General features: G+C 38.4%; 1 protein-coding gene, 1 long non-coding RNA gene and 1 other non-coding gene across 6 annotated transcripts; all 3 read right to left on the bottom strand.

The window, feature by feature from the left end:
• Window positions 1-223: 223 nt before the first annotated feature.
• LOC144646116 (uncharacterized) lies at window positions 224-8,259 on the bottom strand. Of its 3 annotated transcripts, XR_013569362.1 has the most exons (9): window positions 8,168-8,259; window positions 7,091-7,213; window positions 6,673-6,706; window positions 6,359-6,393; window positions 2,919-3,005; window positions 2,533-2,635; window positions 2,091-2,191; window positions 1,409-1,496; window positions 224-431 (listed from the first exon to the last, which is right to left on the bottom strand). It is a non-coding gene; the product is annotated as an uncharacterized LOC144646116 (long non-coding RNA). The 3 variants fall into 3 exon arrangements; XR_013569361.1 differs by lacking the exon at window positions 2,533-2,635; XR_013569363.1 differs by lacking the exon at window positions 2,533-2,635 and having other exon boundaries at window positions 1,413-1,496.
• Window positions 1,618-1,693, bottom strand: LOC144647618 (small nucleolar RNA SNORD36). The gene has a single exon (XR_013569608.1). It is a non-coding gene; the product is annotated as a small nucleolar RNA SNORD36 (small nucleolar RNA).
• Window positions 8,260-8,845: 586 nt separating the features above from the next.
• Window positions 8,846-21,100, bottom strand: LOC144646100 (GDP-fucose protein O-fucosyltransferase 1-like). 2 transcript variants are annotated; one of them, XM_078505623.1, is made up of 8 exons: window positions 20,863-21,100; window positions 15,771-15,865; window positions 14,215-14,385; window positions 13,501-13,619; window positions 12,412-12,607; window positions 10,806-11,036; window positions 9,572-9,749; window positions 8,846-9,536 (listed from the first exon to the last, which is right to left on the bottom strand). In XM_078505623.1, the coding sequence occupies exons 1-7, from the start codon at window positions 21,005-21,007 to the stop codon at window positions 9,585-9,587; spliced, it is 1,122 nt and encodes a 373-aa protein (XP_078361749.1). In that variant the 5' UTR covers window positions 21,008-21,100; the 3' UTR covers window positions 8,846-9,536; window positions 9,572-9,584. The 2 variants fall into 2 exon arrangements, with proteins under 2 accessions (XP_078361749.1, XP_078361748.1); XM_078505622.1 differs by having other exon boundaries at window positions 8,846-9,749.
• Window positions 21,101-21,118: the final 18 nt, after the last annotated feature.

Below are 21,118 nucleotides of genomic sequence, written 5' to 3'. Positions count from 1 at the left end.
CAACATGGCAGATTCCGAATCAAACTTGCTAAGCACATTCCTCACTGTCTGCGGTGAAATGTGCAGTGAATTAATGGCTGAGCAAATGGGCATGTGAGGCGAATAGCTCAGCTAGTTGCTCTAGTGTGCAGCTGGTTTTAGCTTGGGTGATGCCTGATCACAGTATTTTTCTTGCAACTTCCCTGCAGTAGCACAAAACAAATAATTAAAAGCACAAAATAAATTTGTATTCATGTCTGAGTTTATTGAATACATATTTTTATAACACACTCGTGTAATTATTTTTCTTATTATTTATCATTATAAATAAACTATCGGTCTTCTTCCTTCTCTTTGCCTTCTTATCTCTAGCTTCTTTTTTTCCCCTCCTATTCTTCTTCTTGATTTGCTTCTCCTCTGCCTTCAACTACTTGTCCATGTTTATTGTTGCTCTAAAAGATAATTCAGAATTTTAACAATTTTTTCCCTTTCTACTCAATACAATTCTAATAGACTTAACATTCTATGGATAACTTCTATTGATTGCAACATTTTCGCCATCTTACGAGTGGTTGTATGCAATTAGCTATCCAGTTTTTTAATAAAGTACAAAAGAAAATCCAGTTCGTTACTACTGATTTGCTGTCAACTGCTTAAGGAACAACCGTGAATAAATTATTTATTCAAAGGTATTGGACTTATAAATTGGAAACATCCACTCTGCCCTTTTCTAACAGTTGTAAAGTTTGTCAATTATTTAACTCTACGCTTTTAAAACAGTACAAATGATAACAGTTTTTGTACAGTACACTTTCATGACACTATAATATATGGTTAAACAATATGGAGATGTAAAAGAACTTATTAACGATACTAAACTCTACAGTTTCACATTTAAATGGTGCAGTTGAAACTTTTAATTCTATGAAATAAGTCAATTTGTTCATGGTCATAAGTGGATTTGTAGAGATTGCTAACTCTTTTCAATGTATCTAGTACATGTAGATGGAATACATTGCAGCATGGATACAGTTTGAAGAGTGCAGGCTAAAGCATGAGCCTCATGAGTTGTAATCCATCAGATGGCCCCTGTGCTTAAATTGTCATCACTGGAAAGTCTGAGGCAGGGCTATCATGCCCCACCTAACATAGCACACATCATCATCTGGATAACAATTACCGTAGTTGGTTTGATGACTATTAGCAGTAGAACAGTGGTAGGACTTGAAATTTATCACGACAAAATTAAGGCATGGCAGGATCATGGACCCATAGTATTTAAAAATCCCCAAAATTGTTCATTCAATGTTTTGACTGTCACTGTCAGTTTCAACAGCAACCATGCTTACCGATAGGGAAAGCCAGATAACTTCAGCTGAACTTACACAGAACATGCATGAAAAATAGAACAAAGAGGAAACAAAACAACTTACCAACTGTACTGTCATGTTAATACATGTCCAGCAAGTAGCTCTGTTAAGACAGTCTTCTACTCTGCAATTATTCAACTCCTGAAGCTTGTAACAGAAATGAAAAGCATAGATGAAATGAATGGCAGCTAAGATTGTTACTGTTTCGATCGCTTGCCTAAAATGTATGACATGAAAACTATTGATGGATGTACGAGAATTCAATTCTGTTGCTCAGATTTAAAAAGCTCGTTTGTGGAGCCACACAGAATATTCAGCACACAATGGGTTAATCATCACTGCAACAGAAAGGGTTTCATACTTCTGAAATTGAAAATCTTAACTTCACTGATGGGTAGCTCATGCGAATAGCTATATTGCCTAAAAGGGCGCTCTGGAAAGGTCACACATGTGTGTACAATATGTGATCCAGAAATCCTTCATTTCAAATGGCTCACATGACTTGCCAGGCATAAGAGCCAGAAACACCTGATCCCCAATGTTAAGACTAACCACAAGCTACCTACCCGGTAAGCTAACTGTAGGCTAACCCGAGTGCTATTTAAGTTAACCAACATGTTAATTAGGCTAACTGGAATGGCTCATATAACTCACACTGTGTGAGGATCACACAAAAACACTATCAACAACAATTTCCTTCATGTTCAAATGGATTAGAAATCAATGAACAACATCACTTACCAACACGTACAAATAAGGTAACAGTAAATGGGATTGTCTGTCTGGTGAATAAGACCTTCAACACAATGCCAGGAAACTTCCTGTCTCTTTATATCTTGCATCTGAAAAATAAAGTGCCAAAGTACTATGTGAATTTTTTAAAACACATCAAGCACTACAGCTCTTTTTTCAAGGCATGCTCAGTTTAATTTATAGAAATGTCTTCAGAATTAGTTCAGGTGAAGAAATTCAAACTCCATCACTGCATGCCACTGAAATATCATTCTTGTCCCCATAGCCCTTTTGTTTCTCTAAGCCAGCTTGGCACGAGGGTCTGGGGACAGAGGATTTTTGAATTAATTTAAAATTATTTTATGGCTTTTTGGAACAAAGAATTCCTAAACGGAAGTTAAAAACGTAACTACTCTCTCATACATTCTTTTGAAACTTCATGACTACATACACGAAGATCGGAGGTCCTAAAATGTAGGACTGGAAATCCTGTGTCCCCAGAGCCCTTCGTTTTCTCATGCTGAGGCCCGGCCGGCTAAGAAGAACCGAAAGGTCTATGGGGACAAGAATGATGAAATATATAAATTAAAGGCTAAAAAAGAAGAAAACACCAGAACAGATGCCAAAATAAAATAAACACATGTGTACCAGTAGTCAGCCTGTAGCCCGAGAGCAACGTTTTCTCTTAAGAAAAAGTTGGTTAAACTTTCAGAAAAAGTTTTTCAGATTTTATCGTTGCATATTAGATATATCAATAGGCAGTAGCAGCTTTCCTCTGTTTTATGTACCATTATGCTAGGAAAAAGTAACAACTGAGCCCCTTAACTTTAAACATACCTTTGTTTTCTACAAAACTGTTTACACAGCACTTTTCCAGTCATATCTGTCTTTCATCAATCCACTTTTTCCACTAATCTTATCATCCTATGTAAACCATAAAGACATTTTATTATCACAGATACTTGTAGAAAAAAAACAAAAGAATCTAAAATCACTTACTGTCAGCGACTTAAATACAGTGAGTCATTCTGCACTGCCACAATTAATGACATGCAGTCAACACCTCTGCAAAGTCTCATCATCCAGTTACAATGGTTTAAGGTGGCCTGCGGGTATTTATGAGGCTGACAGTTCCCTTTTTTAAGCGCGTTTTAAAACGGGAAAACGTGAAGCGATTGCTTAGATTTTTGAGAATCTAAAAAATAATGCTTACATTATATAAAATGATAAATTTTATGGCGATCAAACGCGATTTGTTAAAGTTATGAGCGATTTTTGGAAGCCTTCGTTTTTAATAAAATGCGATTATTTTGAAAATGCCACGGTGAATTTTTCTGTTATTACCCCAAAACGCTGCCAAACAGTTGAAGTTTACTCACAACAACTTACAGGAAAATCCACTCCGTAGATTTCCTGAACGAGTGACATCTTTATTTTGCCTTTAAAAACTGTTGTTTTATGCGTCTGACTTGACCGTCGAAATTTGATACTTATATACAAGCCATTTTGAGTCTTTACCTATCTTTGTGGCCGTATCAAGCTTTGATAAAGTGTTTTTCTTTTTTTAAAGCTCAGCAAGAATCGGTGCAGCTGTTCATCATACGGTTTTTCGGTTGGAAAGTAGGTACATTTACTTTCCAAATTTGGTCGCTTTGTAAACCCTCTTTGGATGAAAATTTTTTTCGAAGAGAGGCGTTGCTTTCAATTCCGCACGATCTTCTGCCACTTGAAAAAGCCTGAAATATTACTACTAAAATGCAAAAACCGTTCCTGCACTTATTTCCTGACGGTAGGATCGTGCGGAATTTGAGTAACACTCTCTTCAAACAACAACAGAATATTTATTGATGCAGGTAAAAGCGATTAGAACTTGAAACAACGACTTTGCGACCCAATCTTCAAACCGTATGATGAACACGCTGCAACTCGCACTTTTTCCTTTCTTGCAGCTTTAAGAATTTATTAGTCGTTTGTTTGAATTTTCAATTCGACTGACTATTTTTTACTGCTACTTTGTGTATATAGATCTTTTACTTTTACGAGAGGTATAGCCACCGTTAAAAGGTGCAGTTTTTCTAAATTTGAGATTTTGTGATGTTCAGATAAAGCTCTTCAAGGGCGTTCTTTTACAAAAAAGTTCAAAAAATCTTATTTCTGCGCGAAGTTATGCGCGATAAAGTTTTTGCAAGGTAATTATGTTAATTGCCCGTTGAGTGTCCTTACTCACGAAATCCCAGATCCATTTTCACGCAAGAACATATTTGCAAGAATAGCGGTAAGCGCCGAATGCGGGCTCGGTTTCCCGCCAGAAAAATCGTAATTCATGTTGAAGAACCGGTTGAAGATCTAGAAGTGGTCACACTGAATAGAATAGAAGACGCGCTACTGTTCAATGGAAACAGACACGCATAAATATTAAATAAAAGAAGTGACGGTGGATACGGCCTGCCTTGTGAAACATTTAGGGTTTACAATCGACGATATTTGTTGTCTGAAATGTAGCCTTAAATAAATTTATTCTTACCCAGCTAGAACTACTAGTCTCATTTCGGCAAGCCTGTTTTCTTTTGTGTTGACCGAACGTTATTTCGAGGCTTCCCTTCACTTTCAGCTGCAATCGCCGTTTGTTACCGGCTTTGTCGCGCTTTCGATGAATCAGCACCACCAAACTCGAGCATGTCAAATTATATAACATAATGCGGCTCCGTATGTGGAGCGAAAATTTTGAATTTTCTATAAACTGTATAAACCTCGATTTGTATCCGGTCAGAAGATAAAAATATATCGCCACGTTCCGCGTAAATGTTTTGCCTGCTGATGTAACCTGTCAAGCATCTATTGTTAGAGAAGGATGACCCTTTCTGGTAAGCATCAACCTTGACGTTCCAGGCGTTATAATCCCATTATGGGTAAGACTCCGCAAAAAATATTTCGCTTTTTTCGCGGAAAGAAAATTTCGACAAGTTGAACGTACGTTTTTAACTCCAAGTCGGCAGCCCCTGAACCGATTTGGCTGAAATTTGGCCAGCTTATTGCCAGATAGTTTTTCTCCGAAACCGTGTCTGCGATTTTTGTTTTCTTTTCTCGTTTTCGAATAATTTATATTTTTCCACAGGAAGTAGCGATGATTCGTCTCCCCTAACTTCATCTGCGCATTACAAAAGAACAAACGCACTTGTCAAAAAACTGAGACACGGTTTTTTAGAGAAAGGTGTTAAGAGGCAAACGCGATGTTTTTCGTTTTCTTCCGCTTAATTTCGGCGGGCCCGGAGCTTGATTTACACAGACATATACTTTCGCAAAAACGTCTCAATTTTGCGTTTGTTTTAAGTTTTTGTCATTTTTAAAGGAATAATTCATAATCTGGAACTATTAAGCTTTCAGAAAATGTGTGGTTTGTAGGGGTTTGTATTAAAAACAAAAGCGCTGGAGCGATCCGGGCGCGGACGGTCCTGAAGGGTGGCTGATACCTTAAGGTGACATCAGACTCAAAACTGGCTGGTACTGGGTTAGTATAAGTATCAAATTTATGCGACGGTCAAGTCAGACGCATAAAACAACAGTTTTTAAAGGCAAAATAAAGATGTCGCTCGTTCAGGAAATCTACGGAGTGGATTTTCCTGTAAGTTTTTGTGAGTAAACTTCAACTGTTTGGCAGCGTTTTGGGGTAATAACAGAAAAATTCACCGTGGCATTTTCAAAATAATCGCATTTTATTAAAAACGAAGGCTTCCAAAAATCGCTCATAACTTTAACAAATCGCGTTTGATCGCCATAAAATTTATCATTTTATATAATTTAAGCATTATTTTTTCAGATTCTCAAAAATCTAAGCAATCGCTTCACGTTTTCCCGTTTTAAAACGTGCTTAAAAAAGGGAACTGTCAGCCTCATAATAACGCGGGCCACCTTAATGAACAAGAAAAAACTTCCAACTTGATAGACCAGTTTTGAAAACAGATCAAACATGGAAGTGACTTCATTGACAGTCAAACAATTCACCAAGATTTGACCCTTTTCAAAACCGCAGAATTCAATTTAATGTAAGTTAGTCTATCGTAGGCAGGTACATCAATATAGATATAGTTGTACAATAAGTTGTATGCAATTTTTCATAAAAAGAACAACATTTTGTTTCTGAACTTCACGGTCTTGTGTCTGTGCATTACATTCATTTTAACTACTAACCTAAACCTGCCAAAATTAATATTTGCTGCCCATAATTTTATCAGTGCAATGTACATAAGGTTTCTCAACCCAAAAAACTAAAGGCTTACCTCTAAAAGGGGAAATACCGCTAGTGGTTCTCCATCTGAAAGGTGGATGTAATAATTAAGGGAGGTTAGTGAATCAAAGGTATTTTTATTCAGTGTTACTTTAGTACAGAATGGCAAAATAATAGCTTCATTTACTGCTCAGACATTTTTTGCATTCACTGTAAAGTGGGGTAGTACTCCACTCATCCATTAAGCCTTCTTTTGTCATCAAAGCAGTGAGAAGGCTATTTTCTGGTTTTTACAAACAATCTACCAGCCCATAATTTAATCAGTTCACTGTATGGTTTCTCAACCAAGCAAAATCTAAGACTTACCTCTAAAGGAAAAATTCTGCTAGTTGTTCTCCATCTGAAAGGAGGATGTAAAAATTAAGGAAGGTTAGTGAATTTAAGGTATTTTCAAACAGCGTTATTTACAGAAAGGCAAACAACAAGATGCCTGTACATACTGCTCAGACATGTTTTGCATTCACTGTAAAGTGGGGTAGTACTCCACTCAGCTATTAAGCCTTCTTTTGTCATCAAAGCAGAGGCAAAGAAATTACTGCTTTACACAAAGAAAATTAAAAATAAAGTTATAACTAGTGTACATGGTTGTTGCAGAAATCAGTGTTCAAAATTCCCAGATTTTCCCCCAATAAGAATACACCGTAAACTTAGTACCTGTCGGACCACTACTGTTTGCGCAGCTAACAATAGCTTCAAAGCAGGATAACCTTAGCAAGGGACTTACATGCCTCATTCTTGGTACAGTTCTTCATTTAGATGAATAAGGCCATAACAGGATGTCCATTTTTCTGTAATAGTATGTATCTTCCATTTTTTTTAAATGGCTTGTGCCCTTTTCCATTTTGCCCTGCAGAACAATTTGAGCCAAGATGTCATTCGTAAGCCAGGTAAATCCAGTTTTATAACCCACTTTGCTATCCAAGTTAGCAGACGCATTAAATTCACTGGTCAGTTACGAAACAATTTCATTCATGTCTTGTATCAGAAGAACGAAAGTTTTATTTACTCATCATTCCAGTGAACGCATTGTTTTGCTTAGCTAAATCAGGCTTAACGGCATCCATAATAAACATTTAAAAAATCCAGATAAAATGGAGACCTGTAAAACCATGTCTTACACAGTTGAACAAAAAGCCTAAAAAATAAGATTTGAACCAATGCCCCTATGTGACTCCAGAATTGCACTGGAATCACAAAGGTCATAGGTTTGACCCATTGGATCCTCAATTTTTTCAGGTTTTCTTTTCAACTGCCTAAATTGAAATTAAACTGCAAAAATCTAATATTTCTTTCTTTATATTCTTTCCACTACAAATGCCATCCACAATGGACAGAATGTTAATGCCAGCATTAAACTGGATAAAATTAAAAAAGATATCGAAACACATAGGATTTTAATGACGCAGACCGAATGATGTGGCAGCGAGAAAATTGGACTGATTGGAAGAGTTACCCAGGAGCAAAGCAGAATGAAGGAGTTTACCATTTTTTTATCAAACTTATTCACTGGGAATTGCAATCTCTACTAAAAAAATATTTCCTCCAACGCAGAGTGGCATTAATAAAGCTAAAAAAACTTTTAATTGGTTACAGGAGACAAGTAGATCAAAAATTCCACCATGGTTGCTTGCACGTGGACGCCGTGGTTAACGTTGAGGTCGTCTATTTTCATTTAAATAAATTGGCTGTTGGCGTTCAAAACTTCCCAGTTCATAGCAGTTAGGTTAAGCTTTTACCTCATTAAGCTATGAAAGCTTTTTAACAAAGTTATAGAGTATAAAAAAGCCAAAATTACACAAACCTTAGCAGAGCGTCTGAATACACAAAATTGGCCGCCGCTTTCCATGTGCTCTTTAGGTAACCCAGAATTCCTTTCTGGCGTCTTCCTTCCCAACTCACCGCGGCCAGGTTACCACAAATTTTGCCCAAATCCCATTTCCCAGTTTCTTCTTTTATCAAATTTAGAGAAAAGGTACTCTGGAGCCAACCCGTGCAGAGACTTGTAATCCATCGTGTCTCTTTGAATTTGATGCTGGCGAGCTAGATTTTTTCATCCTAGAATGTCAAATGGATCACCAACGTGCGCGTCATAGGAGTTTGAAAGTCAGTCAAAACACGTTGACTAGGGACTGCTCTATTTTGTAGCTTTGCTTAACAAATGCATTGCTTCCTTATGCCTAAATCATTCTCGTCCCCATCCTTTCGTTTCTCTTGCCGGCGGGCCTAGGCACGAGGACTAAGGTTTCCCGTGCCTAGGCCCTGCCGCTAGAGAACGAAGGGCTATGGGGACGGATGTTGCCTAAATTTAAACACATTTAAGAAGGGGACGTTAAAGAACCCACATCACTGCTCGAAAATAGTGGAGGAGGTAGTCCCCGCTGTCGTGTCTGGCCTGCTTACAAATATTTATTTATTGTAATTCGTTTACAAGTATTTGTGGGCTGGGTGAGACCCCCCCCCAAAAAAAAAAAAAGAGAACATGAATGGATCGATAGCAGCTGCCATAGGCGCCTTTACATACTGACGTCCGATACTGACTTTTAAAAATCATCAAGCGCATTTGACTATATATAGAAAATTTCGTATATAATAAATGCATTGTTGATTAAGGTTTCTTACAGTCATGTCACTGCGTGGTAATTGAAGTTTTCAGTTGAACATCAGTCAATCACAAGTGTTATCGGCCGCAAATTTTTATTCCATAGGAATGTTATCTTGGTTTTGGTAACTTACTCTAAATAACTACTGACACTGTTAAAAATATCATAAAAAATCTTTATTTTCTGCAAACTCCTTTGATCAAGATAACCTAAGGCCCATTATCGATTATTATCGTTTTGACAGGCACCGGGTTCAAGCCCGTTATTGTGCTATAGATCCGACATCATGCTACACGCCAATCATCATTCTACAAGCCCGTTAACGCGCTACGGGCACATTATAGTGCGACAGGGCCATTATCGTTATTTGGGCCTATAATTAACTGTGCTACTGACTGGTTAACGTGCCGGCTCTTTATCGTGGTCCAGGCTCAGTTATCGTGCTACAGGCCCGTTATCGTGTACAGGCTCGTTCTGATTCTGAGTGAAGGTACCGACAAGATTCAAGCAGCTTGTGTTGATGACGCCATACTTTAAATTGACTTCATTCCAACGAACTTGTGTTCAATGATCTTCAGTCAACTACTTCGCGCACTGGTATTGTGGTACGTTTATCACTCAACCATCAAAAGCCCAGAACGAGGAAGGCTTCCCACTGAAGTCCCTTTCGCGTTTGACAAATGATGAGAACGATGACACGCAATTGCCAATGAAGAAGTCAGCTCTACCTAGAATGGCAAGGTCTATTTGTGGCAACCATGGGTTGAGATGGAAAACTTGTACCTAGAATTGGGTAAAAAATGAAAAGGAAAGCTTAGTAAAGGAAGATCACTTAGATAAAACGCCAGGAGAAAACTAATTCAAAGCGCAATGATTAACTGTGAAAAGCAGCCGTTTTTTAGATCAAAGTTATTAGTTTCTATAGAAACTTACTGTTGTGCTGCGACGGCGGACAAGTTTATATTTTTATTTATTGTTGATTTATGTTCAGCCTTCGTCGGAGCAGTGGATTGTAGCATGGGTCGTGTGTGTGTTAAATACTCCAAAAACACAACAACACACTCCTGTGAATACACCCACTTTGCTCCGGCGTCTGCCGGTTCATCTCTCTTGGAATGGAACCCAAAAGGCAGAACAGGATCGGAGAAAATCTATGAGACCGCATGACGAGGTTGCACTTTCCGGGTAACTTGTAAAGAAGGATAAAATATGTTTTGCCTAAGGACATCCCCAACTGAGGGCAATTTAGGCTTTTGGAAGACGAAGAGGACTCCCATGCATTTTAGGGAATACATTATTTTGTGGTTGGGCAAGAGGTGAAAATGATTTTGAGGTACACCCACAACTGAAACAAGATTCAGGTACCTTTCAAGCGGGGTTTCTTTCAAAATTCCACTTTTATGTGGGAACCCCAGAGAGGTGCACACGAACTGGTGAGTGGTGACTGCATGAGCAGTATGACACAACTTAATCTTAACCAGCCACGCAAAATTAATTCTCCTGACCTTGATTGCGTTTTTCAGTTCGAAGTGGTTATATTTTATTGCTCTCTCTCTTGTAACCATTTACAAAAGTTATGATTTTTTAAAAAGTGCCGCCCTCAAATGGGTGCCGCTCATGAATACGCACCGTAACCGAAACATTAAAAATTTAAAGAGTGTTGCGGTGCTCAATACTGAACCGTTAAGCCCTGGTCAAATAATCCACCATTTAAATACAACATTGTTGGATGGGAATACTGGAACCATTTGAATATCCCCTTAAGAAAAGCTGGACAAAAGTTTGATCAGGCCAATAGGGCCTCTGCAAAAATAAACAATAATTATGTAGTCAACTTACATTCAGCCCTTTAAGTCTGAAGTTCAATTCATCTAGCATTGGATCGCTATCAGTCGCTACAAACACAGCCTTGGCACTATATGTTTTCACAGCTTCCTCAGTGCGGTTGAGAATATCTTGTTTGGGTGGGAAACAAAGTTCTTTTGTAACAGTTCTGTATCGTGAGTATCCGAGACACTGGGGTGATGCCATGTACTGAGGCATGCCTGCTGCATGCTCACAAGCGTTTTTCTTGTAAGAAAGAACAGAAAAAGCAATAATAATGTCCGGAAAGAAATGATAGTACATGTTAAGCTTAGTTGAGAATGACAAAAGATACATGGTTAGTACTCAAAACAACATTCTGAGCTGTCCTAACAGGAGTCAAGCCTATGACCTTTCGCACAGACACTTTTTTATACCAATATACGGGAGATTCAAGAGAGCTACAATCATTACATAAGTGGTGACACATAATCCATTTAGGCCCTATTTTATTGTTATTTGGACTAATTTCATCCTTTTGCCCCCTTTCCCCCCCTTCCCCCTATCAATGTTGTAGTTTGTTTCTAGTGCCCTTTGCTACAATTTGACAACATTGGATGGGGGAGGGGGGTGGGGGGGGGGTATTTTAGCAGACAGTCATGAAATTTGAAAACTAGTGGTTAATTTGCCATAATACAGAAGAGCGAGTCAATGTGTCAACTACTTTTGTCAAAGATTGTAGGCCATATAACTAGGTTCAAAGGTATTGGCTATTATTAAAAACTAGCAATGGTATATTGCAATTCCTGCATTTTGATTGGTTAACAGGCAATGGTATATGAGCTCATATACCATGAGCCACAAATATGGTAGCCAAAACGTGTCAACGAAAACAGCTGAGAAGCTCAAATGTTGCAATTCTTTGGGCGTTTTTAATAAAACAATTATTCCACTCGCACTTACCTACCATCTCATATCCGATGCGCGCTCGTGGAATAATTATTAAGTATTATAGGCCCGCAATGTGCGCAGAGAGTAAAAAGCTGTAGCCCTTTGAATGCATTACAAACCTGCTAGCCAATATTGGTTCAGATTTACTCTGCTACTACAGTGGACCGTGGACCCCTCATTCTTAAACTTTCAATTTCTTGCACCTCCTGTTAACTTAAACTAGAGGTCATTTTCCTTGAATTTGCTTCACTTAGTCAAACACTGTAATTTTATGGGGTATCAAGTGAGCATGCAAGCAGAGCCTTTTTTCTTTGCAAGCACGAGCATTGACAAAAGTTAGCCTATTGAGCAACAAGCACTTTTCAAAAAGAGACCTCCACTGAAAACCGAGCCCACGAGCACTTGTAAAAATATGCGGCCACCAGCAAACGAGCACCCACTAAAATTTTGCGAGCATTCCAAGCAGAAGCCTAATTCTGTGAGCACTGCAAAATTTTGATGGACCATTCATGACCCCTAATTTTACCCTGATTTCTCAACCCAATTTTCATTTCTCTTGGTGGTTTGAGAGATCGGGATTCATTGCTCCACCCCTATTCCTTGTTATGGACCCATAACAGGAGGGAACAGGGGCTTATGCTTAGGATACACTTCCATAGTAAGTGACTATTGTTTTGAACTTTGTCTTTACCCAGTCAATTCCATTGCGTAGATGAATTCCAACAAATGGCCCTTTTGGCAAAGTGTTCTGAATATACTCATCAACCTCTTTGTTAATCTTGTCAGACCACTTTAGAAAAGCATGTGCTTGACGATTCTGCTCTTCTACTGGAAAACTAGCTGGAGCTCCCCTGAATGCCAGAACTGGGTGACTTGATGGAGGAAACCTGTCACAAGTGAAAGAATTAAAAAAAAACACTCAGATTAAAAGATATTTCTACTTGAAAGGGTATTAACTGGCAGAACAGATAGTTTTGTAGTGTTCTTGGTGAAGAACAAGTGTGATGTGCAAGTCATTTGCACTGTGATGACTGCTTTCCCCAAACATGTACATCTCTTGCACTTTGTATTAACCTCACACTCTACCAAGAAACCCAGCAACTCACGGCCATATGTCCAGGGTTGAACGCTAATGACTGAGGTTCAGGTTCTTCATGATAGGCATCACAAAGTGTCCTCATTGATGTTAAAAGTTTGCCAAAACATACACAATTCTGTCAAATATGAAGTAAATGATCCTGTCATATATGAAGTACTTACTAAACAATACCTGTGGTCTATCCTGGACATGCACGAACCCAGGAAAACTACCTTTTGTAAAGACAAAAGTACTTCATTTCCCATTAGGGAAGAAATATATCATACAATCAACTGATCATGAATAACTACATCATAAACTTTTAAAAAATTATTTTGGCCCCCGCCTGGCTCATAAAAAAGAGATTGCTTAACACTAAGTATGAACAGCATTAAGTAACTAGAAAGTATACACCATTTTAATCAATCAAGGGGCCATTTTGAATTTTTATTTTTCCGCGAATGACATCAATAATAAAATATTCAAAATGACACGTCGGCCTATTACAATGGTAGATACTTCATTTTAATACGTCAAGGCACAAATGAATATTTCATTAACGACGTCATTCGCGGAAAGTTAAATATTCAAAATGGCGTCTCGACTTATTAAAATGATGTATAGCCCCCCCCCCGCGCGGCGCCCCGGCCCCCACAAAATGGTGTATAGAGGGTACATTTCAAGACAGCCACCAGAACTTACTCTCTTTGCCACTGATCTCTATCATAAGGGTCCCACACTCGAATTCCAAGATGGTAGACAATTTTTGCGTCAAAATCCACTTCCAGTTCATCCCAAAAAGGTTTAAATGGATTTCCTTCCTAAATTCGAAAAAAAAATGTAGTTTGCATTCATCAACTTGGCACTGCAGTAAACGTTCTTATAAACTGGTAGCCCCAGCTGTGCATGGCAAAATTAAAACACTATTTATTTTATGATTTAGTTTTCTAAGTCCTAATTAAAATCACAATTTCTTCTAGTGAAATTTTTTTTTTAGTTTTATTTTCAATTGCTGGTTTGCACTGTCACGCCATAAAAAATAAATCAAAGAAGCCCGAAAAGAAATGTTACGCCGTTCTGAGTTAAGGTATTTGCCAAAAGTTTCACGCAACTTAATAGAGCTTTGTATGGAAATGCCATGTCTTAAGTGTACAACTTCAATACACCAACATGGCGGCCGCAAATCTACCAAACCATCTAAAATTTTACTTTGCGATGAAAGCGCTTTCTCTTCGCTCGAAAGACACTATATAACTGGGAACTTGCAAAAAGATTAATTTCTAGGTCATCTTCATTCTAGTATAGATAAAAATTCAGAAGACCTCACTATTTTGAGTTAGGAATTTAAAGACGTTATATGCAAACCAAGAATTGGCTTAACTCAACTTGGAGCATGCAAATTGTTCCAGTTTTTACCTTCATAACACATTTTCCTTTAGAGCTAGGGGGAAGCCAACAGTAGCCACGCCTTTTTCCTTTGGGCCAGTAAGTGGGTGCTAAATGCTTCATAAAGTCCTCTGCTAAAATAACTCTGTGGTAGGATTGAAGAGGCTCCACTTGAAAAAAGTCAGAGAAAGGGACATTCTTCTGTTGGAAAAAGAAAATTATATATAACTCATGACATCATGATGATTGAATGGTGAAAAAGGTGGGTGTAATACTTCAAGCCTGAGACCAGCAGTATTCTTGCAAGGATTATTTGATTTTTAAGTTCTGGCATATTTTTACAAAAGATATGTGGGGCTTATACATCACTATACTGGTATCTTGAAAAATTTAGCCTAAATTTTTCAAGTGTTTTTCTGCCTCACTGTAAACTACTAACAATAGAATCCTGTTTCTCAAAGCTCAAAGAAAATGAAAATTGGATTGAGGAAACAGGTTTTTGAAGTTATGGGAGTAAAATGCAGTGTTTGATGAGCTCGGGGGGGGGGGGGTACTCCCATAAATTTCAGATAGGGGTGTGCCGCCAAGGTTCCTAAACCCTGACCCTATTTAAGGATAAAGAAAGCGAAAAATGACACCCTATTCAAGGGGAGGGGAAGCGTTCCGTGACGACGCAAATAACGGCTAACCGCGCACGGCAAGACACAAATCTTTATAAAATCGCTTTTCTAATACCTGAACAGAAAATTCAGGTACCCTATCTAAGGATCACACCGGGAACACATTGTCAAAAGGAGCAAAAATGATACCCTATTTAAGGACCGAGAACCTCAAAAACCGTGTCATACCCTATCGGGCGGCACATACCTATATAGGCCACAAATGGGAGTACCCCCCCCCCCCCGGGTTGATGAGTAAAGCAAATCCAAGGGAAACAACTTTTGGATCAAGTTACTGATCAGGAGGTTCGAGAAATCAAGGGTTGAAGAAATCAGGATTCCAGTGAATTATTTTGGAGTTTCTTTGAAGTATAGCCGAGAACCATTTGTGAAATTAATTTGTTCGTAGAGTACTGGTACAACTGCTGCTTTCTTTATTTTCAAAAGATCTCTCACAACTACTGAAGCACAAACAAGTACAGATTTGGATTTAAATAAAAACAAAATTAATATTTAACAATGCCTGGATTAAAAGACGGGGGTTGCAAGAACTCAGTGTTATTTAATATGCAATAGTTAATATAGAAAGTGATTGTAATTATGTAATTAGTGTATGTTTTTGAATAAGGTTGTAACTAGAGTTTTATTTAGAATAAGTGTATGCTTTTGAACATGTTTTTAACTAGAGTTTTATTTAGACTAAGGGTTTCAACTGTCACATAATTTTAATTTTATCTTAGTTTTTAATTAGTGTCACCAATTAGTGTGCAAAACGCTAGAACGATTGACACTTTAACTTTTTTACTAATAATTTGAGTTTCAGATTTGGTTAACAGTTAAGCAAAATGAATATATTAAAATATTATTCAAATATCTTGACTGGCTGTGCTTTTTATAACTCAAGGAATAATGAAGGATATGACATACATATGTTCTCCAAGGTGGAAGAATTAATGTTCTGTCAAGGGCCTTGGCAAATGCTATTGCTCCTAGAAAATGTTCAGCTTGGTTCCCAAACCTTCCTGTCAAAAAATAAAATATAAAAACCTGATATTAGCCTTATTGGCATTTAGGCCAATACATCCAATACTTTTTTATTTAAGTATCCCTCCATTCTCTAATTTATTTGCTACTAGTAATTTATTTTATTTTCATGTAAGTCTTTTACGGTACTATTTTTTGTTCTGTACCATATGTAAGTTTTATGTACACATCTTTCTTGACACAACATTTCTGCTAATAGTGCTTATTTTATTTTATCTTGTATCCTCAAAAGTCTGACTTTTGACACTTTGTTAAGACAAGGTGGTGCAACATTGCATGCAATGGTTAAACTACATCCTGCAATGTTACAGATGAAGAAATAGATTATCTCATACTACTTCTACATAATAATTTGCATACAACAATGTGAGAGATGTTGTCAGGTTCTGCCAAACTTTTAAGTTCCTAACTCTGCAAACTGGCTGATGTTTATGCATTTCTACTAGAGCTTCATACTTAGTAAAGATAACTTCTGTGTTCAAGCCTATAGCCCGGGGGGGGGGGGGACTTCTATATGAAATGGACGGGGATGCTCGTCGGAAATTTTGAAAAGAACCCCTAAAGAGACCAATCTGGGTGTGGCATGAACTTTTCTTGACCCCTAAACACAGGGGCGGATCCAGGAATTCCTAAAAGGGGGGGTTGTCGTTTTTCTTTATGCCTCGTCTCGTATATTGAACAATGTAGCATGAACGAGTCTTCTTGTATGAGCTGTTACAAAGCCCTCGCATATCTTGTCTACCTTGAATTTCTCAGAGTAATGCATAGCCATTAAAAGTGAGATCTGAGAAGTGCTCTTTAGAGAGTATTGCTCTTATTGAACACTTGCAAATTTTACGTCATCTTTTCCTAACTTGACAATCAGTCCGGCAATTGGTAGAAGTTACACCCGCTTTCAGTGTTACGTGCATAGCTATCTTTCTACATCCATCTTTCGACATCATCTTTTGACATTGTCTTTCGACGTGCTGTTTGAAATGAGCCAATCAAAACCTATATATACCGTTGTTGGTTTCATGCAAATGTGCAAAAAGGTCAGTAGGTCATGCTAGTTGGCTGTGATTGGCGGATTTCGATCCGTGTTGTTTGTTTAGCACGTCGAAAGATGGATGTCGACAGAAAGCCACTATGCACGTAACACTGAAAGCGGGTGTAAACAACTACGAATAAAACAATAATTATTTTATTCTAATATTTTTATGAAGTTTCAAAGAAATTAAAAAATGCTGCGCAAAGGGGGGTTTGCAACCCCTCAACCCCTCCCCTTGATCCGCCTGTGAAACAATACCAAAAAATTGGTATTTATTTGTATATTTCTGCGTGTGTAACCCTAAACGAGACCATTTTGGCTAAAAATATTGCCATTTTTCCTGGAACACCCTAAGTGAGACCAAAAATTCAAAATTTACACCTCTAAGCAAGACGACAAGCATCCCCGTCACTTTCATTTGCGAGTTCCCCCTTCCCCAGGGCCTAAAGTCACCCATCAGGCAGGAGCTTATCCCGGTTTCCATAACATTAAGTGTCTAGGACTACATGTATTTCTTTTAGCCCCTGGCTGGCCAGGTATGCTTGTCCATCAAAGGATTACCCCCCGGCATTATATTTGCCGGTACCCATTTACTGGGTGGAGAGAGACACTGTGGGAGTGAAGTGTCTTGAACAAGAAAACAATGCTGCAGTGACCCTGGTAAGTCGGCTTGAACCCCGACTGCTTGATGAGTTTTTCTTGATCTGGAGTTTTAAGCACAATAACCACTAAGGGCTTGAACCCTGACTGCTTGATGAGTTTTACTTGATCTGGAGTTTTAAGCACAATAACCACTAAGGGCTTGAACCCTGACTGCTTGATGAGTTTTACTTGATCTGGAGTTTTAAGCACAATAACCACTAAGGGCTTGAACCCCGACTGCTTGATGAGTTTTACTTGATCTGGAGTTTTAAGCACAATAACCACTAAGGGCTTGAACCCCGACTGCTTGATGAGTTTTACTTGATCTGGAGTTTTAAGCACAATAACCACTAAGGGCTTGAACCCTGACTGCTTGATGAGTTTTACTTGATCTGGAGTTTTAAGCACAATAACCACTAAGGGCTTGAACCCCGACTGCTTGATGAGTTTTTCTTGATCTGGAGTTTTAAGCACAATAACCACTAAGGGCTTGAACCCCGACTGCTTGATGAGTTTTACTTGATCTGGAGTTTTAAGCACAATAACCACTAGCCAAGTGTAGGCCACTGTGCCTCCCATCGCACTACATATGTACGAGAACTTTTTTATACATCAAGAATTTCCCTTTAAAGATTATAAGTTTTTAATTCTCGTACCCCTTTTTCATGACTATGTATTGAGTGAGTGAGTCAGTGAAGCACATTGCATTTCAATGTTTGTGCTTGTGCTTGCCGGCAGAGATCAGGCCCAGCCAGGGGGGTAGTGGGATACCAATATACCCCATTTTTTTGCCCTAGGATACCAATATACCTGAAAACTGCAAAAACGTTGATACCAAATACCTAAAATTATTACATAAAAGCCATGTCCGATAACACAGGCTGGTGTTACTAGGGGACGGACCATTATTTATTTGGAGGGGAGGGATCAAAATTTTTTTCGAGAGAAACATTTTTTTGTGTCGTTGTCTGGGTGAACAATTTTTTTCGTGCTGTGTCTTCCCTCAGACAATTTTTTCTTTGGTGTGCGGATAGTGGCCTTGGTTGGTAATTTATTTGTATAGAACTTAACAAAACATGTCCTTTTCCTTTTTTTAATTTTTGCAGTGAGCAGGACCTGCATGGACTACTTTAGTTGAACTTTTTTTCTACTACAGTGGAACCCCGTTAATACGGACACCAAGGGGACAAGCCAAATTGTCCGTATTAACGGGGTGTCCGTATTAAGCGGAGTCTCAGAAAAAGTCACGGATACATGTTTTATCGACATAAAGACGCAGGCAAACGTTTATACGGCAACAAAACGTTGTTTAATTGTGCTGTTACTGTAACAAATGCAAACTGTGAACTCTCTGACTAAAATAAATAGCTTTTACGAAAACCTAACGATTTAGTCAGATACTCGAACTAAACTTTAATAAACTCAACAGTGGAATTATTTAAAAACTTGCAACTTTACTATAAACAAGAAACTAAACGCATTTCAACAGTAACAGAACGTTTTCTATAAAGTTTATTTTTTATCTGAAATTCTGACCGTAACCTTTCTTAAACTCTACAATCTTATTTAAAAAAGTCGGTAGCTTTACTTTGCACGGAAGCTTTTAGCTTGTGACACAACAAGGGGGACTGAAGATTTGAAAAAGCCTTTGCAATTCACGTTATTAAGCTACTCTTTGTAATAAAATCGTTTCAATTCGTCGAGTTCTGTCATTATTTGACCAGGGAGAAGTAAGGAAATAATCGCGACAATGAAAATTGACAGTGCACAGATAAACAGTGTCCGTAAAGCGGGGTTGACAATGTATGACAGTTTGTCACTTGGGACACAGAAAAGTGTCCGTTGTCCGTATTAACGGGTGTCTGTATTAAGCGGGTTAATTTTAGAGAAAATGTATGAGGTTTTCGTCGGGACCGACGAAACTGTCCGTAATACCGGGGTGTCCGTATTAAGCAGGTGTCCGTAAAGCGGGGTTTCACTGTACGTGTTTCGTGTGACCAGCGCACACCTCATTTGATCAGGGAGTTTTACAGTTATACAACAAAGTAATTCAGGGTTCTCAATGACATTTTTTATAAGCAGCTTCCGATTGGGAATAGGTTGATGTGACCACAGAAGGGGCTGTGTGGCCCCTTTTCCTAGGGGGGTCTGGGGGTATTCTCCCCCAGAGAATTTTGAAATCTAGAAGATAGGAAATGCAATTTTCAGCATTCTGGGCATCAAAAAGAGCGTTGTTGATGATATATTATGATATAAATGGCTGACTATCTATTGTCATCAAACTATCTATTTTTTCTTCCTCATGTCTGCAACAATTTATTTGAGCCTTTTTGGTCTTGCAAACAACTTTTTTCAGGACTTTTGTTCCCCTCCCCACCTCCAAAAAATAATGTCCGTCCCTAATTTAATAACAGCTTTGACAAAGTCAAGCCACCATTCATGACCACTTGCAGCATGCGCTCGTATGCGGATTTAGTGACGCAAGAACTGCAGATCTTTCATGATTTTTTTAAAAGCGACGCAGCACTAAGGATAAGACACTTTAAAAAAAGAGAAAAACACCAACATTACGACTACCAAACATTCAGGGAAAAAAATACTTAATACCCGTATTTCGGCAAAAAGATACTGAATACCTTGGTTAAAAACACCCAAGATACCGTATACCCAAAACCCCTGGCCGGGCCTGAGAGATGCCAACCTAAAACAATCAAGATCTGGGAGACCACCAATTTCACGAGAAGATACCTCTTATCAACCTCCAAAACGGCACAAAAAATTGAGCTTCACCGAGTCATCCACAAAAATGCGTCAAATATTTTAAATTTTTCTCCCAGATTTGGCCAAAATAAGCGTGAAAACATGCATTTTTAAGAACTTTCCTTCGTATCCGGGAGATTTGACGACCCGTACGGGAGACCAGGAGATTCGACCTGTATTCGGGAGACTCCCGGATAATCCGGGAGAGTTGGCTGATGCCTATCACTTTGGGGGCTGGTGATTATATCATTTAGACCGAAGTAAAAGTATTGGCCTGGTACCACTTTAAGTGTCTAATTAAAATGACTACCGTTAGAGAAACACCCAAAAATTAAGGTTTCCTTTCAAACCTCCCACGATCACACTGCCAACACTATGGGAGTCCCCCCTGGCTACATTAGTACTGCAACTAATTATAACAAGTCACAATTTGTTCAACAAAATAACATTCGTGGTAGAAGTGAAATTAATCCTAATCAAGGCATTTTCGGGGCAAGATTATCATGTATCAAGTCATTAGTTTAATCTACTTAATCTACTTACCCATACAAGGGCAATAAAAAACGTAACCTCGCGTGTCCCACGTGAAACTCGATGTGCTGCTTTCCACTTCCGAAATTAACACTTGGTTAAGTGAAACAATAAAAGATAAAAGGTTTAAAAATACGCTTGCAAGATCAGGACGCATTTTGAATGTGCAGAAATGGAGCTTTTCACCAACGAAAACTATCAAATAAATAGAACAAAATAAATAATCAGTAAATTATCGCAGGTGTTCTTAGAAAGGTGACCGCTGATA

Source organism: Oculina patagonica, chromosome 3, assembly GCF_052425735.1.
Source record: "Oculina patagonica isolate OP01 chromosome 3, crgOcupat, whole genome shotgun sequence".
In the NCBI taxonomy this organism is placed as follows: Eukaryota; Metazoa; Cnidaria; class Anthozoa; order Scleractinia; family Oculinidae; genus Oculina; species Oculina patagonica.
This window is presented reverse-complemented; position numbering and strand designations above follow the sequence as displayed.